This window comes from Natrix helvetica, assembly GCF_964273705.1.
Source record: "Natrix helvetica genome assembly, chromosome: 3".
Classification (NCBI taxonomy): Eukaryota; Metazoa; Chordata; class Lepidosauria; order Squamata; family Natricidae; genus Natrix; species Natrix helvetica.
Window position 1 is genome coordinate 30,756,719 of NC_138549.1, and position 27,961 is coordinate 30,784,679.

The 27,961-nt window shown below is 38.9% G+C and overlaps 1 protein-coding gene across 4 annotated transcripts in view; it reads left to right on the forward strand.

The window, feature by feature from the left end:
* The window catches only part of ATP11A (ATPase phospholipid transporting 11A), a 147,072-nt gene that overhangs the window by 80,560 nt on the left and 38,551 nt on the right, over window positions 1–27,961 (forward strand). For all 4 annotated transcript variants that reach the window (XM_081946419.1, XM_081946418.1, XM_081946421.1 and 1 more), the window contains exons 5-14: window positions 544–651; window positions 8,931–9,059; window positions 10,886–10,989; window positions 15,049–15,099; window positions 17,045–17,109; window positions 18,309–18,390; window positions 19,969–20,119; window positions 22,106–22,303; window positions 24,356–24,529; window positions 26,106–26,269. In XM_081946419.1, the coding sequence (XP_081802545.1) occupies window positions 544–651; window positions 8,931–9,059; window positions 10,886–10,989; window positions 15,049–15,099; window positions 17,045–17,109; window positions 18,309–18,390; window positions 19,969–20,119; window positions 22,106–22,303; window positions 24,356–24,529; window positions 26,106–26,269 (1,226 nt within the window). The remainder of the gene's footprint in view (window positions 1–543; window positions 652–8,930; window positions 9,060–10,885; window positions 10,990–15,048; window positions 15,100–17,044; window positions 17,110–18,308; window positions 18,391–19,968; window positions 20,120–22,105; window positions 22,304–24,355; window positions 24,530–26,105; window positions 26,270–27,961) is intronic.

Consider the following 27,961-nt stretch of genomic DNA (forward strand, 5'->3'; position numbering starts at 1 on the left):
GTCATTGAGCTATCAAATAGGTCATTAAGCAGATGGTCAGCACTCCTTACCTTACTGTGTTGACTCTTCACCCTCTGCTTGGATTTTGGCTCCCTCTCATCTCTGGGGATTGGCTGAAAGAACTGCTTTCTGAAGGAGTTCAGCTCCTCTCCATGCATGAGAAAAGAACTCCTTCAGTGGGGAGCACAAATAGAGTTTAAATCTTTGGGATTTCAGCTCTGTTTATGCACCCCATTGAAAGAGTTCTGCTCCCCTTCAAGCATGGAAGGGAACTCAGTTCTGGAAGCAGAGATCCTACTCTTAAAGTTCTGAGTATATGTTCTTCCTTCATTTTGGGATACAGATTTATTAATGTTCTTCACTCCTTTCTTTCTTTCCTGGTTTCTCTAATTTATGGTGCATAATAGGCCAAAGGATAAAAAAGAAAGCCAGTTTCAAGTGGAGACAACTATGCAATTGTTTTGGTCACCATGCACCAGTAGTTTGGCATGTTCTTCCTCTAGCACACATTTGATTGTATCTTTTCTTTGCGGTTTCATTCAGGGATATGAAGATTGGCTTCGTCATAAAGCTGACAATGCAATTAATCAGTGTCCCGTTCATTTTATTCATCATGGCAAACTGGTTCGAAAGCAGAGCCGCAAACTAAGAGTAAGGATCAAGGGTCAATAAATATACTTATGAGATTTCTTGATACGTGTGTATTTTTGAAGATTTCACTTACCGCAAATAGACATTTCATAAATAAATGTAATGTACATTTAACGAAGTTACAATTGTTCATATTGCCAAAGGATGTGCCATTGGTGGTTTCCTATTATCAGAGTTGGTATTCAGCTGGTTCAGACTGGTTTGCCCGAAATGGTAGCAGAAATCCACCCTGCTGTCCTATTTAGGCATGTTTTTGAGGCTGGGTGCATGGGTGGAAGGCACACGTGCGCCTGCTTCATGCACGGGGCAAACCAGTGGTAACAAAATGTGCAGCCCACCGCTGCCTATTATGGAATACGGCATTTGATCCAGTTATGTGATAAAACATTTTATATAAAGTACGTGATATTATACAGAGCAGTAAAAAAGGAATTATATCAATCCCTTTATCCATCAAGTGAACAAAAAGATGTTATCTCACTGTGTGCATGAATCAATCTGCCAAAAGGAAGAATGTTTGACTTGCACCAAGCAACACTTTGTCATTAGCCACGATAATAGATAAGCTATGATTCTCCACAAAGTAGCTAAGAATTACCATAGCATTCTCTTCTCAGCCCAAGGTGAACTTGTGATGTGGCTTCAGTGTTAATAATATCCCTTCTTCTGTTATCTTTTTATAGTTTTTAAATGTTTTTATAATTAATAATGATAAGTAGTTTTATGCATTTATTTATATTTTTAGCTTTATTGTACACTAGCCAGAATTGCTTTGGTGAAGTGGACAACTACATATGCTAGATTAAATAAATAATTAAATAAAGTGTTCCCAACGCAAGTGGGATTGCAGTACATGAATCATACGCCATAAGAAATATAAGAAATGTAATTATGGTGGTCTGTGATCATAATAAAGTTAATATATGGGTGCTAAGAAAGATATTAGTGCTGTATTTAAGGCACATGGCTTGGCTTTTGTTTTAAAAAGTAGTCTCTTATTTGTGACCTTCTGAGTTTGTCTATGACAGGAAAATTACAAAGTAGTATGTTGTAATGTAAATAGCTACTCAAATCCATTTTGAATTAAGTTCACTGTACTATCTTTCAGAAATTTTAAGGTAGCTGGGAATAAGATTACAGACAAACAAGATTGGAGTTAGAGTAGAAAACAAACCAGTAAGACTGGTATTATAGCAGGCAGTATTTGTTCTTTGTAACTTGAACTTTACACTTCCTGTAGATATCGAACCAATGGCTCTTAAGAGTTCTGTTTCACTGAAAAAGGAGACTTAATTCTAGCACTCTCTTCATGATGACTTGGGAGTCTTCCTGTCTAGGTTTATGGCAAACAATGTATTTAGTATAAGCAGAAGGGGTCTCTTTAATAACTTGAAAACTACAACTGGGTTTATCTTTGTAGATATTTTTTCTGCTGAACTAAAATAACTTTATATATAGGAACTATCAGCATAACAGATCAGATGAGTGCAAGTGTATATTCAAAAAAGACAAGAAAGAATGAAAGGGTACTTAATTTCATCCATAACATCTCTGAATGCTAACGTTGATTGTATATGCTGATTCCTCAACTTTCCATAGGGTACTGATAGGCCATTTTGTTACACTCCCTGCTTAAATAGGCAGACAGTCATTTCAAATTTCATTTTTCTTGCTGGAAAAAAAACCTGCAATATGAGAAGAATGAAGGCAAAAAAGGTCATTGACTACCTGGTTGTTGTCTATTGTTCAGTAAAAATTACTTATACATAGGGGATGTTCTTTTGAATAAACATACAAGGATTGTGGTCTTGATTTATAGAATTATTATTGAGATTTAATTTCTACCTGGATTTTGAAAGCACTCCTTATGCAATAGGATATGGATCCTTTTATTGTAGTTGAGGGCCATTTAAAGAAACAGTTTTCCCATGGTGGCTGTCAAAGTCTGTCAGCCCTTCAAGAAAGAGCAGGAAACCAATGTCACATCTGTACTTTTATTGTAAAGCTATATATAAGAGAACATTGCAACTCTGAATGCTCCTTATCTTTGTGTAAAGGGCTTGCCTAAGATGTTTACACACCTTATATTCTTAGCCCAGAGTGAGCACCTTTTATCTGATCATTGTTTTAGTAGCATCTCTTTCTTTTGTTTCTCAAGGCCATTCCTTCCCTTTCTTACATCATTCAACTTGCCCTAAACAAGCCAATATAATAGATACACAAATAAGCCATAAATAAATAAAAATAAACTAAAAGTCAATAAAAGTAACATTGGCATTTTGCTTTTTAGTACCAAAATGAGAAGAAATTGTCACTAAATTCAATAGTTCTTCACCCTTTAATGCTAGCTAATGCTAGAACATTTGTTCCTTTATGCAGACCATTACACTGTCTTGAAATGCTTTTAATCGCTTTATAAGAAAGTCACTTTTAGCACATCAGATTAAAACCACCATTTTTAGAGTGGCAAATCTTTCCGAATGTGTAAAGAGCCACAACCCTCAACTACAGCATGCAAAACAGCATCATTTAAAATCAGAGAATGTTATAGGATATAAATATGTGATATGTTAAGAAGTGAATGGTGCGCTACCGTATTATAGTACAACTTCCTGCCTGATGAATAACTTCTTATTTTCTTGCCAGCCAATGTCCAGAGACCACTGATATACAGCCTTAATACTTTTAAAACTAGCAAATTTATTATGGCGCTGTCTTTTCTAGACTACAGTTCATTTTGGCAGCTTATCTTCTTGCAAAAAGGATACATATCAATGCTAAAGTGAGAATACATGAATAAATACATAGCAAAGTTAATGGAATCATTCCCGAAAAAAGGAATTAATGAACATTTTAAAAGCACACTTCTTTATGGACCCAAAGCAGCATGGCTTTACTGAGTGCAGATCATGTCAAACTAATTTAACTGATTTTTTTTAACAAGGTCACAAATGTTTTCGATGAGGGTGGTGCTGTAGACATAGTCTAGCTGGATTCCGGAAAACTATTTGATAAAGTTCCACACAACAAACTCATAAAAAATGTACAGGTTAAAACTTAGCCACTGGGTGGTTTAGTGGATAGCAAGTTAGCTCAGGCATAGATCCCAGTGTATGCTCATTAATGGGGCACTGTCTGAAGTCACAAGTGGTGGATCACAAAACTCAGTCAAACTCCTGTTCTATTCAGTGGGTTTGTAAGTGATATCATAGAAGGATTGTTAGGTAAAGTTTGTCTTTTTGATGATGACACAAAGGTATGTGATAGAATTGCCATTCCTGGGGTATTCATAACAGGGAAAATGATTTCACATCGCTGAAACGTTGATCAAAAATGTGGAAACCACTCTTCGATGTTTCTAAAGGTAATATTGTGCACTTAGGGAAACAGAATCCTTTAGCAGAGCACAGTATTAGGTGTTCAGTATTAGACAGAACAACAGGGGAAAAAAAGAATTTAGGTGTGCTCATAGCAGATGACTGCAAAATGTGTAAACAGTGTGGCCAGGCAGCTGTGAAGGGAAATAAAATTCTAGAATGCATCACTAGAGGGATCACCAATAGGGAAAAAAAAGGTCCTAATCTCACATATAAAATCAGTCAGACCTCATTTGCAGAATACCTTGTCCAGTTCTGGAGACCTCATTTAAAAAAAGATATTGATAAGATTGAGCAAGGCCAGAGGCGGGCAACAAAATTTGTGCAAGTTCTGAGGGACAAAACATATCAGGAGAGATTAGAGGAATGGAATATGTTCAGCCTGGGCGACAGAAGGGAAAGGGTGACATGACTGAAACTGTAAAATATATGAAGGTTCTAGAAGGCAGGATTTTCAATATTAAGCAACAATCAGGAACATGGGGAGACGTAATCTCAAACTAACAGGAGGGAAGTTCAAATGTAATGTTAGGAAGTATTACTTCACAGAAAGAGTAGTGAAAGCTTGGAACCAAAAGCAGAGATAGTGGGTCAATCATCAGTAACTGAGTTTAAACATTCTTGGGATAAAACACATGCCCATCATTTGACAAAAGGTAAAAAATAATAAAATAAATAAATAATAAAAACAATAAATAAACAAAGTAAGCAAAAAATTGCCTGCTTGCTAGGGCTGAGGGAAAGCAACTAGCTCGAGTTCACTCAGTTGGTTTTGTGCCTAATTGGGACCAGGGTATTCTGATTTCCAGCCTCCAGTCTTAATCACTACACCAAACTGGCTCTCTACACCAGTGATGTGCGGTGAGGTTTATGGCTGGTGAGGCTGGTGACGTCATCAGCGCGAGCCGCAGTCCCCTTCATGTTGACTCAGGAAGGCAGGGAATGGGACCACGTGTGCAGGAGGCTTAAGCTGCCTCAGCCTCCTGCACACGTGGTCCCGTTCCCCTTCTTCCTGACTCCTGAGTCAACATGAAGGGGACCACGGAGCACGCTCCACAGGACCACGGCTCACGCACCGCGGTCCCCTTCATGTTGACTCAGGAAGGTGGGGAATGGGACCACATGTGCAGGAGGGAGGCTGAGGCTAGAGGAGCCTCCTGCACACATTCCCGGACCACGTGTGCAGAAGGCTCCTCAGCACCTTTTCCCTTTCCCCCTTTTTTTTTATTTTCATGATGAGAGCGGTGAGGCTCTGCCTCCCCTGCCTCCCCTGACCGCACGTCCCTGCTCTACACTACTACAGTATATCCAGAGAGACTGAGATCTAGAGCGACTTTAGGAAGAAAGCCAGCTGGGTGACCTTGGGCTAGTTCTCAACATTAGCAGTTTTAAGGTGGGTGGACTGCAACTCCCAGAATTATGGGTTGAGAAATGCTGGCCTAGTTTCAGCCCTAGGAAGCAGGCAACAGAAAATCACGTCTGAAAAACCTTGCCAAGAAAATTGAAGGGACTTGTCCAGGCAGTCTGTGAGAACTGTACGCGATTGGCCATTTCACTCAAACTGAGCTTGATTTCTAGACATGGCCTTATTTTATTGAGACAACAAGGAAAGTGTTTGTCACTGTTGTACTATGATTTTTTTGGGTTAATCTTTAAGGTACTGTACGTTTATAATAAAGGGATGCGGTGGCTCAGTGGCTAAGATGTTGAGCTTGTCGTTCAGAAGGGTCGGCAGTTCGGTGGTTTGAATCCCTAGTGCCACATAATAGAGTGAGCTCCCGTTACTTGTCTCAGCTTCTGCCAACCTAGCAGTTCGAAAGAATGTAAAAATGCAAGTAGAAAAGTAGGGACCACCTTTGGTGGGAAGGTAACAGCATTCCATGCGCCTTCAGCATTTAGTCATGCCGGCCACATGACTACGGAAATGTCTTTGGACATCACTAGCTCTATACCTAAACAGAAATGAGCACCCCTAGAGTTGGGAACAACTAGCACATATATGCGAGGGGAACCTTTACCTTTACGTTTATAATATGAAAGTATTTAAAGCAGATCAAGGCATGTTATTCTGTTAACAGCAAAGAATTTTTAATTGCGTGTCCAGGTAAGTGAGTACAACATATGTGGAAATGACTTGCAAGAAGTGCATCAGGTTTCCCACAATCAGAAGCACAACATATTTGTATTAATTAAGGCCGTTAATTAAGGCAGTCTAATTTTTTCCAGGCTTCTATGGGTGGGAGGGGCAGGGAGGCTGCCACTGCTTTAGCAATAGCAATTATTTATATACTGCTCCATAGTGCTTTACGGCACTCTCTGAGTAGTTTACAATGTCAGCATATTGTCCCCAACAATCTGGTTCCTCATTTTACCAACCTTGGAAGAATGGAAGGCTGAGTCAACCTTGAATTCAGGATTGAACTCTTAGCAGTGGGCGGAGATAGCCTGCAGTACTGCCTTCTAACCACTGCATCCTCACAGCTCCTTTAAGCAGTTTATTAATTAAAGTTAATGCAGCTCTTAAAGGAACTGAGCAGTTTTTCTGTAGGCTCATGAGGAAGTTAAGAAAAAGAGGGACAGCTTTAGTGAATGGCAAAGGAGTATAGTTTTGGAGTGTTCTTTTCGTAAATTACATTGTTTATAATTTACAGTTTTTTTCTAGGTCAATAAGTATTTCTGCTTGGTCGATGTGCCTTTTCCATTCCTCTAGAGAGAGTTTTGCATATTGTTTTACTTCATCCGTGCATGAAAAATGACTACGTTCTGCAGAAATGGTTCCACATTTTTCTTCCTCTTCTACTTTAAACTGAGCTTAAAACAAAATTGAAAGCTATTATCTATAGGTGTTTTTTAAGGGAATGCAATTAGAAAAATGTTGGTGTTTCATTGCTGTTCTTTAAATATTTTTAATTTTCTATTTAAAAGATTAGAATTTCCCAAAATGAAATTTGTTCATAAAAACTGCATAAATGCATAAATGTATTTCTGTACTTTTGATATACCTCAAGGGAACAAATGAATGTGATCCTTCATTTATATTAAGTTTGTTTCTCTTGGAGCTAACAGTCTAAAGGTACAAATTTCAATAATCCTTGAGAACTCTACTTGTGTTCAAGAGTGATCTTCTGTTCCTATTTATTCCTAAATTTCAGGAAATACCATAGGTTTTAGCAATCACAGCCAACATAGCATGAACTCATGAGAATTATGGCTTGGCGTACTTCAAGGTGGACACTTTTCAGCCGTCCATCTTGACACCAATTAAAATGATGAAATTTGCATTGTGACATTGAGATATCGCAACGCAAAGCTTTTCCACTAGTATTACAATACAGCATGCAAGTATGTGAGGGGTGATATTTGCATTGCAACGTCTCGACATGTATTTCATTTCTTGTTACAACTGCAAATCCCCAGTTTATCACCTGATATATAATATTGTAGCTGTACAGGCAGTACAGGAAATCGTGAGGAAGTGCTACTTCTATTCAGTGATTTCCTGAACAGGATAGAACTAAAATTAAGTTAATAGAGTTTGCAAATTATCCAATTTATTATGAGTATTTTAGTGAATTTCTAATTGTTCTTTTTTCATTTGTAGTTATACTCCTGCAGCTCTGTGAGTTGTATATAGGCCTAGACCAGCGATGGCAAACCTTTTTTGGCTCGCGTGCCACAAGGGGGGGAGCGCAGGGGGGTCGTGTGCAGGCGTGCTGCACCCATAATGCAATGCGCGACCCCCCAGTGCACATGCACACACAACGTGTGACACCCCCCCCCCATTTTACATGCTTTTTTTGCCCTCCCCAGGCTCCAGAGGCTTTATAGGAGCCTGGGGAGGGCGAAAAGGGCCTCCCCCCCCGGAGGCCTTCAGGAGGCTTCAGGGACCATCCTGAAGCCTCCTGAAGGCCTCCGGGGGGGGGAGGCCCTTTTCGGTTTAAGCGCTCCGAAAGCATCAGGGAAGCCTCCGGATGGTCCCTGAAGCCTTCGGAACGCTTAAAACGACCCTCCGAGCAAACCAGAAGTCACTTCCGGATTGCTCGGAGGGTTGTTTTAAGCGTTCTGAAGGCTTCAGGGAAGCCTCCGGAGGCCCTCTGGGAGGGCGGGGGAAGCTCTTTTCGCCCTCCCCAGGCTCCTATAAAGCCTCTGGAGCTTGGGGGGGGGGCAAAAATGGCTTTTAAAAAGGTGAACTCAGCTGGCCAGCGTGCGCATGTGCGCTGGCCAGCTGACAGGGTGCCTTGCTGCCCCGACAAATGGCTCTGCGTGCCACCTGTGGCACGCGTGCCATAGGTTCGCCATCACTGGCCTAGACAGAAATAACAAATACTGTAAGGTTATATCAGAACTTTTCAAATAAATCCTGAATCCTTATGTGCATATCATGCTTACACTACAGTTCAGTATGGCAATAAAATCACAGAAAGAATCATGGTATAGTCACTGATATTTACGTATTAGATTAAATGCAAATCAAATTACATTATGTTGCAGCCTAGCTTTAATTCTGTTAATGACTGTGTTAACATGTCATGCTAGGCCATGATCTGTTTTGACCATGATTTACTGAATAAGCTACTTTGATTGGCCTAATACTAAACTGCTAACATGAGATATAAATACCATTAAGATACAAACAACAAAACTACATTATGACTTATCACATTCTGTAACCAAGCCTGTATGTTGAGTGTACAGTGCTAATAAACTATAATAATTTGATTTATGGATACCATTAAGCAATTTTGTTGAGTTCTTGTCTTATTTTAGATGTCATACTAAGCCTAAAAATAGAGAAATCACATTTTGGTTTAACATGATGTTAAGAGTGTATTCACTATTAAAGGGAGCAACTCTAATCTTATTCTAACCATAATTTCTCCCTGACCTTCCCCCCTCCCCCAGGTTGGAGACATTGTGATGGTAAAAGAAGATGAAACATTCCCCTGTGATTTAATATTATTGTCAAGTAGTCGATCAGATGGCACATGTTTTGTTACAACAGCAAGTTTGGATGGTGAATCAAGTCACAAGGTAACAAGTTTAGTTTAATGATAGTCTTTAGCTGAAGATCTGGCATTAGATGTTTCCCTTGAATTACAGAACCTCAATTTATGAATGAAAGTATGTTTCTGGAGGATTAAGTAACTTAAAGCTACAATATTACTTTTGTGGGTGAATCATTAAGACAAACCATTATCTCCAAAGTGGATCACAATAGGCCAGATGGCAGGTGTGGTATTCTAGTAGAAACTCAACTGCTTTTATATGTGCATCAGCATTGAACACCTTAAAAGAAACAGGGTTTCAGTTACAATGGTGTGATAACCTTATATATTCTGAATAAGTTCCCTTTTTAATTGTGAGACTTTCTCCCAAATAGACCAGCATAGTTTTATGACATATGGGACCTTCTTCCATATAGACTGGTATAGATTTATGCAATAAACCTGTTGACGTTTCAAAGAATGGGCATCCTGAAAAATCAGCTTCAGATTTGCGTCCTCCTCCTGCCTACTACAGTACTTACTGTTACCATCCTGACAGGACAGATGTAGTTCTCATAATTAAAAGATTACCCACTTTTGGTTTAATACATAGCATATCAAAATTTGAATCTGTTCAGAGAATTAGTTTTGAAAATACGAGCTTTCTGATACAGTTTATAATTTGCTAATTTAACATAGTAGAGCCATGTAAAATGGTTTGGATGAGTTACAATCTCAGAATCTGCAAAGATAGCTATTAGGTAGTCGTTCAGAATTGCAGAATTTGGCAATGCCGTAGTGTTTGACCACGTGACCAAGACGGAGTGGCTGTGGCTACCGGCCCCCCGGTTCAACCAGTGGATTCCATCGCTGGCCATTGGGGACGAGCAACTGGCCCCCGTGGAGCGGGCGCGCAATTTGGGCGTCCTCCTAGATGCCCGGCTGTCTATGGATGACCATGTGGCAGCCGTGGCAAGGGGGGCGTTCCACCAGGTTCACCTGGTGCGCCAATTGTGCCCCCTATTGGACCGGGATGCCCTCGGCACAGTCACTCATGCGCTGGTGACGTCCCGTCTGGACTACTGCAATGCTCTCTACATGGGGCTCCCCTTGAGATGCACCCGGGGACTACAGCTGGTCCAGAATGCGGCCGCGCGGGCAATTATGGGGAGTGCAAGATACTCCCATGTAATACCTCTCCTGCGCGAGCTGCACTGGCTCCCTGTGGTCTACCGGGTGCGTTTCAAGGTGTTGATTACCATCTTTAAAGCGCTCCATGGCACAGGACCTAGTTACCTGCGGGATCGCATCCTGCCCCATACATCCCTGCGACCAATTTGCTCTCACAGAGAGGGACTCCTCCGGGTGCCGTGCACTAAGCAGTGCCAGAGGGCGGCGCCCAGGAGTAGGGCCTTCTCTGTGATGGGCCCAGCCCTCTGGAATGACCTCCCCCCCGACATTAGGACAACTACTGATCTCCGCTCCTTCCGTAAGAAACTCAAGACCCACCTGTTCCAACTAGCTGGCCTGGCTTAACTAGAACTTTATTCTCTAATCCCCCTGGCAATTTTAAATTGTAAATTTTAAATTTTAGGGTATTTTAATTGTTTTTTAACTTTACTGTTACTGTCTTTTAACTTTGTGGCTATTGTTATTTATGAATTGTAAAATGTTTTTATGTATATACCTCCTTCCATGCCATATGCTTGTGTATTTAATTGTACGCCGCCCCGAGTCCATTCGTGGAGAGGGAGCGACTTATAAATTGAATAAATAAATAAATAAATAAATAAATGGAAAGATGAGAAGAACTGTGCTTCATGTTCAAAGTTCCTATTTCCAATTTCACTACTACTTCCTTTTTTATTCTAGACATATTATGCGGTCCAGGATACGAAGTCTCTTCACGATGAGCAGGATATTGACAAACTACATGCTACCATTGAATGTGAACAGCCTCAGCCTGATCTTTATAAGTAAGAACATGTAATTTATTATGTTCTTACTTACTATGTCTTCACTAATACCACTTTAAGTACATGGAACTCCCAAGTGTAGAAGTGCAGATTTTGAGAAAATATCTGGAACAATGAAGACGACCCTAAGTCTTCTCTTCTGTTAGAGTGACCTACACATTGGTGTTGTATTTCAACTAAGTGTTCTTTTGTTCAGTTATATGACGATTGTTTTCTGTATAGTTCTTTCAGACCAGTTAATAGTTTAGGATAGCTCCAGTTTCTGCCAACTCTTCTTTCATCCTTTATTGAGATATCCCAGTTGGGATGATAACTTGGGGGGAAAACACCAGTTTCAAGTTACGCATCATTTGATTTCTCACCATTTATTCCCCACTTGTAATGCTAGAATTATGGCTACGTGTTCTCTATATATTCTAACCCATTAATGATACCCACATTACATTTTGATCATTTAAATATACATTTGAACAGCCTGCTGGGGAGGGGGAATGATGGAATGGACCACCTCTTCCCAGCCACCCTCATTACGGAGCCAGTGAGGCTAGAGATGGTCCAACATTGGGAAATGATTCACTTTGTCATCGTGCCCAAGATGACCAGAGCGGTAATCCTAGGCTTAGCCTGGCTTGATAAATGGGTCGTCCCCCACAGCAACATTACTTGCATCGTCCTGAAGGGCCTGTTTGCCAAGGAACCAGTCCTCAGACACCTGGATCCTGAACAGCCCTTTGTGATTCAGACTGATGTGAGCGACTTTGCCATGGGGGCCATCCTTCTGCAAACCAACGAAAAAGACAAACTGCAACCCTGCACATATACAATAAATATACAATTGAATTATATGGTGAAGCCTTACTTTAAACCAAGTATGATCCTGGGTCATATTTATGTGAAAATCAAAAAGGTTACATGAACATAGAAATGTATTTAGTGAATATATATATCTTAGTTATTTGTGGCTGCAAGTAGCTGTGCTTCTTTGTCCCAACTTACTCATTTTAATGCCAGTTCCCCAGAGTTTATTAGGTTGCACACTGATGCAATTTTGGAATAAAATCAGAAATCATCTAATACAATAAGCATTGCTTCCATATTAGTAATTTTAGGCACCACTCTGCATCAGTTCCTGGCCATTAGCTTTCAGTCTCCTAGTGTTCTTTGCCAAAGCTACAGAAGCTCTGACTTTCTGCTATCCAAGTTTAACATGTAGTCAAATAAATAAGAAAATAAGATCTACTTCAAATCAAGCTCAATTCCTGCTGAGTTAAACAAGCATATCCACCCAGTTCTCTTGGTGTGATGCAGAAGTTACTTCATTTTTCTGGGATTTCTTTTTTTTTAAAATGTCTTGGTCTTTGACTTCTCAAATGGACTCCCATCCAGGGAAACCATGGCCAACTCCTCTTAGCTTTTTAGGTCAGCTAAGGTCAATTAGCTGTGGCTGTCAAGCTGGATAGTCAAATAATTATTGTTAAAGAAAAAGCTGAATCCTTGGGTGTATGAAGGCAAGGATAGATCTATCAAAATAACTCAAGCAAAAGAACTGGATTGAGTAGAAAATGACACTTGTAGCCAGCAGCTTCTGCAAGAAAAGGACAAAATCAAGAAGATGTCAGATGTGATGTTACAATCTAAGACCTGTCCTTTTGTCTAAAAGAGATGAGGCATGGATTTGCCTGCTGTGCCCACTTTCTTATCATTTTTCACCCTTTCCTGCTACTAGCATATTTATTGCAACACTGTTGAGTTTGTGGGTATACCATAATGGAAGATTGGAGAGGGGAGGGGGGACATCTTAAAAGGGAGCTGAAAAAAAGAAGTAAAGGTAAATGTGAATCAGTAATAGGAAACTTATAGGAAGCAGAAGTGAAACTAAGGGATTTCAATGGACTGTAAAAAAAAGGGAGGGGTCTATTCTCATTCCTTTCTTGCAATACTAGTTCTCTTAAGTCAAATCCTACTATCTAACATTAAGAGTTGGGATAAATGTAACAGCATAACTGAAGAGGGGGAAGCTGTAGAAACTTATGGTGTTTGAAAAGAGGCCCCATATTGTAATCCACAGTTTCAGCATTCAGTTAAAAAAAAGGTTGATATTTAACTAGAAAGACAGGCTAAACCAGATTTGGAAGACATATATAGCCATATGGAAAGGAACTTTGATGTTGCTAATTGCTGCATTGAAAATTTATTCATAATATTTATACAGCTGTCCATCTCACAGAATGTGACTCTGAAATGGCATATAGTTTAAAAGATCATTTTTAAAAAAATCATACACAACTAATAATTAAAAATATTCTTTAATTCAATAATTAAGAACACTAATCAAGATTACTAGCAACAGGTGAAAAATATGCAACCTATAGAATGAAAAAAAAATAGGAATATTCTAAACAAATAAAAATTAATCACTTCCTAGAAGTCTATAATTTACTGTAGTAAAGCGGAGGAAGAGAACTTTAAAGAAAATTAAAGTGTTTTGTTGGAGATCGGGCTTCAGCTAGAGCAGTGTTTCTCAACCTTGGCAACTTGAAGATGTCCGGACTTCAACTCCCAGAATTCCCCAGCCAGCTGGCTGGGGAATTCTGGGAGTTGAAGTCCGGACATCTTCAAGTTGCCAAGGTTGAGAAACACTGAGCTAGAATAATCGCTAAGGATACAAGCTTTGGAAAGAAACAGGAGAAATGCCATAGCTTTGGATGGAGGTACAGGTGGTCCTAGACTTACAACAGTTCATTTAGTGACCATTTGAAGTTACAATGGCCCTGAAAAAAGTGACTTATTTTTGCACTTATGACCGTTGCAGCATTCCCCATGGTCACGTGATTTACATTCAGATCCTTGAAAGCTGTTTCATATTTATGACGGCTCCAGTGCCCGAGTGACCACGTGACTACCTTTTGTGACCTTCTGACAAGCAAAGTCAATGGGGAAGGCAGATTTACTTAACAACCGTGTTACTAATTTAACAACTGCAGCGATTCACTTAACAACATGTAGCAAGAAAAGTCGTAAAATGGGACAATACTCATTTAACAAATTTCTCATTTAGCAACATAAATTCTAGGCTCAGTGGTGGTCGTAGGTCAAGGACTACCTGTATTCAGGATGCATTTTTCTAGAGATAACAGTGGAAACTATATACATGCCCATGTGTTCAATTATTGGCATACACATCTCTGCTTCCTCATAGCCGTACTGACGCTCAGCATTTCCTTAACTTGGGATATTACAATACAATACAATAAAATAGTAGAGTTAGAAGGGACCTTGGAGGTCTTCTAGTCCAACCCCCTGCCTAGGCAGGAAACCCTATACCGTTTCAGACAAATAGCTATCCAACATCTTCTTAAAGACTTCCAGTGTTGGGGCATTCACAACTTCTGGAGGCAAGCTGTTCCACTGATTAATTGTTCTAACTGTCAGGAAATTTCTCCTCAGTTCTAAGTTGCTTCTCTCCTTGATTAGTTTCCACCCATTGCTTCTTGTTCTACCCTCAGGTGCCTTGGAGAATATTTTGACTCCCTCTTCTTTGTGGCAACCCCTGAGATATTGGAACAATGCCATCATGTCTCCCCTAGTCCTTCTTTCTCTAAAGCTAAACATACCCAGTTCCTGCAACCGTTCTTCATATGTTTTAGTCTCCAGTCCCCTAATCATCTTTGTAGCTCTTCTCTGCACTCTTTCTAGAGTCTCCACATCTTTTTTACATCGTGGCAACCAGAACTGAATGCAGTATTCCAAGTGTGGCCTTATCAAGGCATTATAAAGTGGTATTAACACTTCACGTGATCTTGATTCTATCCCTCTGTTGATGCAGCCTAGAACTGTGTTGGCTTTTTTGGCAGCTGCTGAACACTGCTGGCTCATATTTAAATGGTTGTCCACTAGGACTCCAAGATCCCTTTCACAGTTACTACTACTGAGCAAGGTACCACCTATACTGTACCTGTGCATTCCATTTTTGTTGCCTAAATGTAGAACCTTACTCTTTTCACCATTGAATTTCATTTTATTAGATAGTGCCCAATGTATTTTTTGTTTTGCTTTCAGATTTGTTGGCCGGATAAATATTTACCATGAGAGGAATGAGCCAATTGCAAGGTAAGACTTCAAATACAAATTTGCACATGTCGCCCAGGTAAATTCACCTCTTAGTATTAGAAAAATAGGGGAAAAAAACATTTTGTCTGGCCTGTGCATTCAAATAAATAAATAAATCTCTGTCCAAAGAGGGATTCTCTAGAGTTAAATGCTATGTGTATCATGTCACTGGATATTCGATTGCAGCTGGCAGTACAGTGCTATATGGCTTGGGGCCAGATGGGCTATTAGCTAGGCTACATTTCCTTAATTTTTGTAATTTCTGGATGAATATAGCCCAAAGGGAGATGGAAATCAGAAATCTGTTTTGTCAGAGTTCTCTTTGTATTCATTGTGCTTCCTGCAAAAAAAATAAACTGTGGGGTTACTCCTAATATGGAAGGAGCCTGGATGTGACACAATTTCACATTACACTTGACATTTTCCTTCACAGTTCTTTTTCCAGTTCCTGTTTTGGCATATTTGGCCTGATAATAGATCAATCCTGTTAGCAAATCTTGCAATACTTTGGCATATTTCTGTCAATGAGCAAAAGCAGATTATGACTCATTGTAATTCCTTCTAACAAAATTCCTTCTTTGAAATAGACTTATGCTGCTCACCATTTTGATATATTGGGTTTAACTTCAGAAGGAGTATAAATATTTTTTCCTCTTTATGATTTTTAAAAAAATATATTTAGCATGTTTTCATTGTATTCAGATTTTGGAACCACATTTAAGATCTAATGCTTTTGAAGTAGATACTTATTGTTTCCTGTCTGTGATCATGCAAACATAAATCGTGCAGATATTAATTAGTAATATAAATATGTGTGCATGTTTATGAAATTAAATAAAGAAAATGCATAGGAGTCTTTGACTTACGATCCCAATTGATCCCAAAATTCCCATTACTAAGCAAGACGTTTAGCCCATTTTACAACCCTTCTTGCCACAGCTGTTAAGTGAATCACTGCAATTATTAAGTTAATCATACGGTTGTTAAGTGAACCTGGTTATCCATTGATTTTGCTTGTCAGAAGGTTACCAAAGGTGATCACAACACCTTAGGACAGTGATGGCTAACCTTTTTGCCATCACGTGCAAAAACCACACCCATAATGCAATGTGCACGCAACACCCCCTGTGCCCTGACCCCTGTGCTCCCCCATGCATGTGACCCCCCACACCACATTTTGGGCCTAGTAGGACTCCCTACAGACTCCTGGGACCAAATATGGGCCACAGGTGTGTGTGTGCAGTGCAACCCCCCATGCTCCCCCATCCCCTACGCATGCGCGCATGACCCAAAAATCAGCTGGTCAGCGGGAGGCATGCACGCTTGTGTGGTGGAGCTGAGCTGGGGTGCAGAAAGGGCTCTGCATGCCACCTGTGGCACGCGTGCCACAGGTTCACCATCACGACCCTAGAACATTGCAGTCATCATCAATGCATGATGATTGCCAAATATGATAATGGGGATGCTGCAGGTGGATGTAAGTATAAAAAACAGTCGTAAGTCACGTTTTTCAGCTCTGTTGCAGCTTTGAATGGTCACTAAATGATTGTAAGTCAAGGACTACCTGTACCACATACAATTACAATAGCACAATGTAATTAAAATGAAATTTTCTGATTAAATCCAATAATTCCAATTTCAACTGATTAATTAATAAGCAGCATTGAACTCTATAGCTGTTTATAAAATACATGTAAGATAGCTTTAATGTTTTCCGAATGTACTCTAATTCTCAGTTTGTATTTTAGGAATATTTGTTCAAGAACTTTTAAAGGTTTGCCTAGTATGTTTTGGTTAGGATTAGCATTATTTTTTTGTACTAAACATGTATTTATGAATTGTCATAAACAAAATTAGGTTTCCTTGTTTGTTCAGCATTTCATTTCATTCTGAAAATGCTTGGTTTCTTCCCTTGATAAAACTAATTAATATTTTTACTTTGCAGGCCACTGGGATCAGAAAATGTGCTTCTTAGAGGAGCTACCTTAAAGAACACAGAGCACATCTTTGGTAAACTTTGCCTATTGAGACACTGACTAAAAGCAACATCTTTTAATGTAGTATCTCTTGTTCAAAAACAAAGAGACCAACAAACAGAGCTATTTTGAGTTGAAAGCAAGGTTGTCAATATGAAATCCTAAATTATTCAGTAGTGTGGGTGGTGAGAGGAGATGGTTCTGTTTTTTGTCAATTTCCATTTGCTACTTTTTGCAATGTTTATGAAGTATTTTCTTCAGAAGTGGTATTCAGCAGGTTCTGACCATTTCTGGAGAACTGATAGCAAAAATTTTGAATAGTTCAGAGAACTGGTAAATACCATCTCTGACTGGCCCTGCCCCCATCTATTCTTTGCCTCCCGAGTCCCACCTGATTGGGAGGGAATGGGGATTTTGCAGTATCCTTCTCCTGCCACTTCCACCAAGCCATGCCACGCCCACAGAACCAGTAGTAAAAATATTTGAATCCCACCACTGATTTTCTTCTTGTATGATATATGCAAGAATGGATCACATGTAATAATAAAATGACATTATGGAATCCCTCGGTTTCTGCCATGATCTCTGACTGTGTCCAGTTGTCCCCTGCTAGGCTCCATTGTCTGTTTGATTTTATTTGTTAAATTGTTATGAACTGCCGCAGCATTTTAGCTGTTGCTTCATCTTGTTTTCAAATAAGCATATATAAGCATAAGTAGGCATCTTTAGAAAATAAGAATGGTGAACGCTATTCCTTCTGCCCAAAGAAATGGCCAAGAGTGATAGCATGGTAGTCTGTATTTTGTGGTTTGTCTACATGTACATTTTGTGGAATTTGGCCTTGCTATTTACAGTAGATCTTTTGTGAGAAACAGAGAATGCCTGGGACGTGACAAAAAACAGATATGTCTGTTGGCTCAAAAAAGCTGAAATTCCTTTGGTTGACAGATTTGGATCTACAATATTATCACTGAACAGAATAAAGGCAATTCTGTTTTCCTAATCCTAAAAAATTAACTGCTTTTTACCCTTCTAGATCAGTAAAAGTTGGATGGTATTTTTCAGTGTAGCAATAATAAATTAGAACAGTACAACTACCCCATTTTGGACTCAGTATCTATTATTGAATGCCATCATGCAATTTATTAGTCTAATCCACAATGATAATCCTGTCTTCTTCATAATGCTGTTTTTTATTTCTGTTTTTTGATTTGTTTGGTTTTTTTCTTTCAGGTGTTGCAATATATACTGGCATGGAAACAAAAATGGCATTGAATTACCAATCAAAATCACAGAAACGATCAGCTGTAGAAAAGTAAAGTGTTATCAACTGTTCTAATATCTGTGTTTGTATTATGGATGAAATGATTAGAAAATAAAAGTATTTATCTGATGATAGGGGAAAAATATAATAATTTCTCTATATTTTTTTGTCAATAATTGCTTGCCTAATGAAGGGATTTGGGGCATTTGTGTTCCTAAATATTTTTTTAAAGTTTATTATTAGGAATTTAAATTTTTAGTTTTAAATTTAAAGTTTTCTTTAAATTTAAAGAATTTAAATTTAAAGTTTGTCACAGTTCTAAACTTTCTAGTTTTGCCAAGTTTTTGATGCCATGTTTTCTTTTATCTCATTCCACTCAAAGTTGTTGAGAGTCAGATGACAAATACATTTAACAAATTATTATTATCTTCATATTTTAGTGCACATATTCACACACACACACACACACATTGTAATATTTTATTCCTGGTTGCAGTCAAGTTATCTATTTTGAAATCTAAAGTATACCAAAAAAAATAGCACAGTTCTTTTTTATCGTCTTTCATGGTATTTGTAAATTTCTTTCAATTATATTCATATCTTGTCTATTTCTGTCAAACTTTAGCTGTATAGCAGATAGCTACACAAGGCCAGTGAGATTAGGATCCTTGGATAAAAAGAGCTATACATCTCTACAGTTTGTGTTAAATGCTTCCTAACACCTCTCAAAATGAAAAAGGAATTGAAGCAGTGCTATTTATAGGGTTTACATACACTTCCTTGCTTGTTTTAATCTGATTTACATTGAGGCTTTGGTGTTTGTGTGTATGTATATGTCACCGTGAAAGACCGAAATTGGTGAATGTCGACATTCACCGGTGAATGTTGGTGAATGTCGACATTCACCGGTGAATGTCGACACATACCAATTTCGGTCTTTCACGGTGACATATATATAACGAGTCAGCGTAACGCTTTACTTTTGCTTTTCAATTCGCGGTCCTGGAAACTACTCGTTCTAACCGCGCAGGATCGCAGGTTTAAAAAAAAAAGAAGTCCGCGAATAGAAGACGCTTAAAAGGAAGCGAGGAGCCGAGGTATTAGGGTAAGGGTATTGGGGTAAGGGTGTCGAGAGGATAAGGGTATTTAGCAAATATTTCGGACATACACCAAGCGACTATGTGAATGTCGACATTCACCGGTGAATGTCGACATTCACCAGATTTCGGACTTTCACAGTAACATCTACACACACACATATGATGGATGGATGGATGGATAGATAGATAGATAGTTTGTGTTATATCTATATCCATTTCCATATCCATATCCATCCGTCCACCCACCCTTTTAGCATACATCAGTACAGTGTATTGTTTCTTGTATATGAATATAGACATACTGTATTCTTTTTTGTCACATATTAAATTATATCATTGGGAGTCTTATGTTTTATTGAACACTGAATTAAAATAATATAAAATCATTTCAGATAAAGCTTTAATTCTGACGTCTGCAAAAATGGCACATGAAAAAGCTGAGACTAATTGAAAATATAAAGTGAATAGTTATGTTGTAAAATGACTATATTTCATTAATTATAACCATATTTTATTTCATCTGTTTCAGATCAATGAATGCTTTTCTTATTGTATACCTTTGCATTCTAATTAGTAAATCACTAATAAATACCATCCTGAAATATGTTTGGCAGCTTGAGCAATATCGTGATGAACCTTGGTATAATAAGAAAACAGAATCCGAAAGGAAAAGAAATGTGGTATGCAGACCATTTTATTTATACTTAGATATACCATATTTTTTGGAGTATAAGATGCACCAAGATTTTGAAGAGGCAAATTTTTAAAAAAGTTTTTGCACTTTTTACAAGCCTTTAGGAGGCTTGTACAGTGTTCCTGGGGGCTGGGGGGGAATGAGTAAAAAAGCACCCCGTTTTTTGCTCATTTTTGCCCTCCCCAGCCCCCAGGAGCACTCTGGAAACCTCCTAAAAGCTATGCATGGCCATTTTTGCAAAGGGGGTGGGGTTTCAGGAGTGCAAAAATGCTGTATTCAGTGTATAAGACGTACCCAGATTTTTGCCCTCTTTTTTGAGGGAAAAGGATGTGTCTTATACTCCGAAAAATATGGTAATAATATATTTACTTTTAGATGATTTCTGCCCTTGCCTATCTTGAATAACTAGAATGCTTTCAACACAGCTCTTGGCTTTATCCTATAAACCAACATTTCCCACCTTGGCAACTTTAAAAATGCTGGCTGGGAAATTCTGGGAGTTGAAGTCCAGGCATCTTAAACTTGCCAAGGTTGGGAAACACTGATGTTAGTTGTTGGAAGAATTTTTGCATATTTGTATAGCCTTCCGCAAATGTCACACTGCCCTACTCTGAGATAGCTAGTGGTCTCCCAACTGACCAATGGGGCAACCCTAAAAATGGCAGCCTTCTGGCATTCTCCCTCCACTTTTCCTGATGCCCTCTATGAAGAACATAATACCCTTAAGCATTAGGATTATCAGAAAGACCATAAGCATTTCTGTTATTTATCATTTCAGGATGCAAAAGCATCAGTGTCATGGAATATGCAAGGGTAGCTCACTAACAAAGTAGCCCAATGTTTGGATATAAAAAGTTCCTGCATTTGGCAAACAATATTATACATTTCTGCCTCTACAATTACCACCACAACAGAATAATTATTTTAAAAGCATTTTTTCTAGTTATGTTCACTTTTATGCTAGCAAAGGTGTCAGGTCTGTGAGACAGTCCAGGCATGAAGCACTAGCTCTTTGTTTATTGTAAGATTACATTAACAGAATCTTGCCAGCCTAAAAGTACATCTCTTTCTCCTGACCTTTGCTGTATAAGAAGTTAGGAAGACCCCTTGTAAGGTATTTGCCATGCCTACGTCCCTTCTGCGATCTCAGCTGCCTTTTATCCTACTGTTGCCTAATTTGTAGTTCTTTCTCTTGTCTCAAGGTCATTCTCACTGTACCATTACATAAGGTGATGATGTACAACTAGCACAAACATCAACTAAACAATTAGCACAACTTGAAATGAAGTAAGGTTGTCCTGATTTTTAGAAGCACTTGCACAAGTAGAATCAAAGTAATGAATGAAATACTTGTACAAGAATTAAAGTCTGTTTTCTACATACTTTACATATGCATAAACCTAGATAGGACAAAAGATACTATTGGGAACAGATTCTGGATTTCTCTGAATGAATGAGGAAGATGTTACTTAAAAATATGACCTGGTTCATATATTTCAACCAGATCAACAAATCACACAAATGAATCAAGTGTTGGCACTTCAATAGGCAACCCACAAACATGGACTGGAAATCTGGATGTTTTCTCATTTACATAATAGGGTATTTTAAACATGGCAAATTGAGAAGTATTTTTGCAATTGGAAACAAAAAAGGAGGGAAAAGGTGTAAAGAGTGACATTTCACCTGTTACAAACCAATAAATATGTTTATTGGGGTAGGCTGTTAACCCAAATCTTGGCCTCTTAGGAGTTTTGACTAATTTATGCTCTTACATATTAGCTATAGAAATTAGAATATATTTTCTCTTACTAAAAAGCAATAATAAAATGTCTAAGAGCTCAATTATTTACAAGTTTTCAAAAAAATAAATCCAACTGTAACCGCTTCTCTCAAGTTAATATGAATAATATTGTGGTCTAGCATAAACTAGCTTATATTGATATTTTTTATTTTTGTCTTCTCTTGGCAGTTTATTGCAGCATTTACAGATTTTCTTTCTTTCATGGTCCTTTTCAACTACATCATTCCTGTTTCTATGTATGTCACAGTAGAAATGCAGAAATTTCTTGGTTCTTATTTTCTCACTTGGGATGAAGAAATGTTTGATGAAGAAACAGGTGAAGGACCACTCGTGAATACCTCTGATCTTAATGAAGAGTTAGGGCAGGTAACTGTCATGCAGAAGCAACTATAAAGATATCACAGCTGTCTTTGTTGTAAAGATAACTGGACAGATTAATATTTCAATTTTCCTGTAATTATTTTTATTATTATAATGCACAATCATTTGTCTGATTTAGATGGCATATAGATTTTACTGATCAGAATTTCAGTAAGAACTTTATGAATTTCTTATAAATCATAGTCGACTTTAGATATTTGGTAATAAAGAAACCTATGGAATATTGATCAGTAGCTTCAAATGTCCTGCCCTAGGAGATGGAAAAAGCTATGACTAACAAGATACATCTTTTTTTTACAACTCACAACACTAAATGCAGTATGGCAAAGGGCCAGAAAGTATATGACTTTGAATCTCTCAAAAACTCCAGTCAGAATGCCCAATGGCAAAAGTTCCTGGAGAACCACAAATCATTGTTTGTTTGTTTGTTTGTTTGTTTGTTTGTTTGTTTATTCAATCATTCATTCATTCATTCATTCATTCATTCATTCATTCATTCATTCATTGTGACATCCAAACTAGACCTGATTGATTGTCATGCATTGTATTATTAGAAAAAAACACTATCAGTACTATCAGTATTGAAAATTCACATTTTAGACAGCTTAGATTATTATTTAAATAATAGTGCAAAAACCATGCAGCACTCTGCTGATACTCTTAAAGGTGCTTTTTCAAAAGACAACTGGCTTTTTTTTTTTCCTTGAATATGTTTTGCTTCTCAATTTTCTCGATCTTCAAGGAAAAGCAAAAGAAATCCAGTTGCTTTTGAAAAAGCACCTAATTGGACAATCATGACCTGGATGACTGAGAATCTCCATAGAGATACTCTGCTGATATATAAGTAGCCCTCGATTTACAACCACAACTGAGCTCAACATTTCCATTCCTAGGCAAGGGAGTTGTTAAGTGGGCTTTGCCCCATTTTACAACCTTTTTGCCACAGTTGTTAAGTGAATCACTACAGTGGTTAACTGAATCATGACTTTGTTAAGTGAATCTGGCTTGACTTTGCTTGTTGGAAATTGGCTGGGAAAGCTACATATAGTGATTATCAACTCCGGGACAGTGCAACTGTCATAAATGCATGTCAGTTGCCAAGAGCACAAATTTTGATCACATGACTGTGTTGTGGCCCAACAGTGGCCAGCTGAGCTGTTGGTGGAATCTGGCAGTGATGAACACTATGGGACTGCCCTGGAGGCTGAGTAAGACTCTGGGGGGTGTTCGGAGTCAGAGTAGGGACTAGAGAGGCCTGTTGGCCACCAGGTGGCGTCTGAGTCAGGGAGCAGTGAGGAAGAACAGAGGGAGGCTCTCTGACGTACGTGTGTGTAGGGCTGCGAGGAGGAGGGAGCAGCTTTGGAAAAAGGGTCACAGAAGGAAATAGGAACAGGTGGCTACTGATTGGCCCCTCCTAGACAGCTTATAGGTGGGGTGACGGGAGGGGAATTTTGCAGGAAACAACAATTTACTGATCCAGCTGTAGAGAAAGATTGGGAGAATTTCGTGAGTTCAAGCCTTGTTTCATAGAAATAGCTTTCTGGGCTCCCAGCCAAGGGGTTGCTTATCTCCCTCCTTAGTTGTGGCAGACAGCCAAGTCTGTGTCTGTATATATTGTAGAGGCTTGGGACAGAACAGACTGTGAGGATATTACAATGGTCATAAGTATGAAAGCCCAGTCATAAGTCACTTTTTTCAGCACCATTCTAACTTTGAATAGTCACCAAATGAATGGTCGTAAGTCAAAGATTACCGGTATCACAATCCAAATCATTTAGTGTTCCTTGTAGTGAAAGCATGCTTACCATTTAAAATTCATAAAGATAATGAAGATACATTTAAAATATGATTTAAAAAAATAATAAACCAGTTTTTTCCTCTGAATTGCATTAATTTGCATTATAGCAAAATGCCTCCTAAGAAAATATTGTTAGTTTTCTAAAGACCAAATGACATAATTTCAAAATGCACAGACATAATCATTCAAATCTGTCCTTGTTGTGTAAATCCTAGCTTATGCTATCTTTTTCTTTTCAGGTTGAATATGTCTTCACAGATAAAACAGGGACATTAACTGAAAACAATATGGAATTTATAGAGTGCTGCATTGAGGGGCATGTTTATATACCCCATGTCATCTGTAATGGCCAAATTCTCCATGACTGTACTGGAATTGATATGATTGATTCATCCCCAGGAGGAAGTGGAAAAGTATGAACAGTTGTGCTTGGTTTTGTTAATGCTGATCTAAAATATTGAAACAATAAGCTTGATTTTTTTTTAAAAAAAATTCTGGACACATTTATGTAACTTTGTTGGCAACCATGTGTTGTTGTCTTCCCATCCAGTTTACTGCCCTGATCCATTATTAAAAACATGGCACTTGAATCACTTGGTTGAAGTAGCTTTCTGTCAGATAGGTATTGTGCTTTTAAAGTGTTAAATGCTTTTTCTAAGATGTTGCTAATTTGACAGTAATATCAAAACCACCACAGAGAATAATTTAGAATTCTCTGGTCATCCAACTGATAAATGAAGATAGTACCACTTGAGCTGAAATTAAATTGGAGTAATGTAGAAAGTAGATTTAGTAGATTAGCATGCTAAATCCAAGGATTGCGATTGATGCCTCCCTGGTTTGATAAGACGGGAAAGAAGGATGGATCTAGAGCAGCGGTCACCAACCTTTCGGACCTCCGTGACCACTACATTCATAATTTTAAATCCTGCAGACCACTAATATGATTTTAAAAAAAGATAAATAACATTTAGTGCAATATAAAAAAGGCAAATAATTTTTCTGTGGACCACCAAAATTTTCTCACGGACCACCAGTTGGTGACCGCTGATCTAGAGGATTGAATAAGGATAGCAAGAGCTTGGTGGCAGCACACTTTTTAATCATGTTTACATTTAAATGTATCTATTTAGCTACACTAATCATTCATTGGTGCAAAGGTAAACTTAACTGCTCTAAAACGACTTTGTTTGGTGGACGAGATGATTGCACTTATCATTGTGAAAGGCTTACATTGACATTGACTTTTGTAACACAGAGTTGAATTGGCTCGTTGCTCAGAGACGGTTTCTTCAAACCACTTCAACTTTTCTTTTCTGTCTCTTTATCTCTCTTTTATCTCAGAGCTCATAACACTTCAGATAATCTCAGTAGCCTAACTTAATAAAGTTGTAAAAAGTCCTGAGTGCAAAGTGCATATTGATCCGAAAAGATCATTTTATTATCGGTTCAACATCACAGACTCTCTGTCATTGGTCTAGTAATGGTCCTAAGTGAGCAGGGAAATGGCTATATAAACTATAATAAGAAACAAAGAGTGTTCAGATGGGACTTCTTTTAAGCAGCTAAGTTCCCTGTAGCTGTATCCAGAAATAGAACGACTAAACACTTTTTAATGAACAGATTCAGAACATTAGTTCTTTAAATACATTGAATTTGTTTAATTTATTTATAGAGATTTTTCTTAAAATAGGTACACTTACAACAATGGAAAGTTTTCCTTTCCCTTCCTCTCTGCAACCCCTTATCTTTTGTCCCATTCCAATTTGTTCATAAGACCTCAATGACCTCATGGACAAATTTCAGGAATCAGAAGTGTTGGTGGAAGGAGGGAGAGAGGAATTTCTCCCCTTCAATCAGCTTCCTTAAATTAGGATTATTACTAATAATATATCCACTTTGAGCCCATCAGTCTAATAAATTTAAATGTCCAATATTTTTTCCTGTATTAGTGATCTTCATAAATGTATTTCCTTTTTAATTTATTAGGACCGAGAAGAGCTCTTTTTCCGAGCTCTATGCCTTTGTCATACAGTTCAAGTGAAGGAAGATGATATGGTAGATGGAGTAAAGAAAGCTCAACTTTCAGGAAAATCTTCTGTATATATTTCATCATCCCCTGACGAAGTTGCTTTAGTTGAAGGAATTCAGAGGTACGTGCAAGTTAGTATAATTGTCTCAAAAATTGTGTAAGATCAAATGTCTCTTTCATTTCATAGTATGAGCACAGGGGACAATGTTATCATTGAAAATATGTCTGTGAGGAAAATACCTATATTAAGAACAGTGACGTGCGGTTTATGGCTGGTGAGGCTGGTGACATCATCAGGAAGGCGGGGAATGGGACCACGTGTGCTGGAGGCTCAGGCTGCCTCAGCCTCCAGCACACGTGATCCCATTCCCCGCCTTCCTGAGCGTGCTCCGCCGGCTCGCACTCCGCAGTCCTCGAAAGCGACTGGGGAACGACGAGAACCATCCTGCCTCTGCTGGACTTTGCACGCTCCTCACGACTGCATATTGCAGTCGCGAGGAGCACTCGAAATCCAGCAGAGGCAGGAAGGTTCTCGGTGTTCCCCAGTCGCTTTCGTGCCTTCGTCATCCGGGAGCGCCGACAACATTTCTGCCTTCGCCCTCCACAGCTCTCGGGCGCGCCCGGCTGGAGGTAGCCAGAATGGTGCCAAGGCAGTCCGGTGGGCGAGCGACCGAGGATCAGGCTGCCTCACTCGCTCTTTCGGCCGCCCGGACCGCCTCGGCGTCGCTGTGGCTACATCCGTCCGGCTGCGCCCGGGAGCTGCGGAGGGCGGAGGCAGAAATGTTGTTGGCGCTCCCGGATGATGAAGGCACGAAAGCAACTGGGGAACGACGAGTCGCTTTCGTGCCTTCGTCATCTGGGAGCGCCGACAACATTTCTGCCTCCGCAGCTCCCGGGCGCGGCCGGACAGATGTATATAATATTATATACTATTATTTCATGAAGAGAGGTGAGGCTCTGCCTCCCCTGCCTCCCCTGACCGCACGTCCCTGATTAAGAAAACAAAAGTAGACCTAGTGGTGTGTGGGATGTTACTTTGGACCAGAGATGGGATTCACTTCCCTTCCCTACTGGTTTGCAAATGTGAGTACACTTGCACGCACCTTGTCTGCACATTCGCACTGCAGTGCTCACGCATTACTTCAGGGCGGGTGGGTGGAGCCTCCGCAGCCGCCACTACCAGTTTGCCCAAACCAGAGATAACTGGCTGAATACCACCTCTGCTTTGGACTGAGAGCAGCTCTAGGTATCCCTTAATTTCTGCTGAAAAATAAATGTTTCTTCTGGTTGTTGTTTATTTTTTTTAAACCCATTATTGTAATTTGTGTGAACGTATCTGGCTTAGAGGTTATTAAAAATAAGAACCTTTATTACAGCCTAGGGAGGCTAGAAAGCACAACAATAAAAATGGTAAAAATCTGTTTTGAGACCTACAGTACTTGTAAGTCAACAGACACAACATGAAACTGGTTAAGCTGGTCTATTTGGGGGAATATCCATATTCACATCTTTTTAAAAGAATTGTTCGCTCCCGACAGATAGATCAAAAAGGGGAGAGGTAGAAGATGGAATGTTGGATATTGTTATCTCATAAGCGTGTTCCACGAAGTTACATTAGGCTTGTTTACTATATATATAGACAATAATATAATTGAGAGCCCGAAATGTGATGAAAGTAAAAATTTTGAAGAAAGTTGCTGTGTACAGCATTTAGGTACTTCTACTTGCTTCAACCAGTATGAGCAACTTAGTAAACTTGTAACCTTTGAACTCTTTTGACTTGTTAGAAAAAATAACAAGCCAGAGCATATAA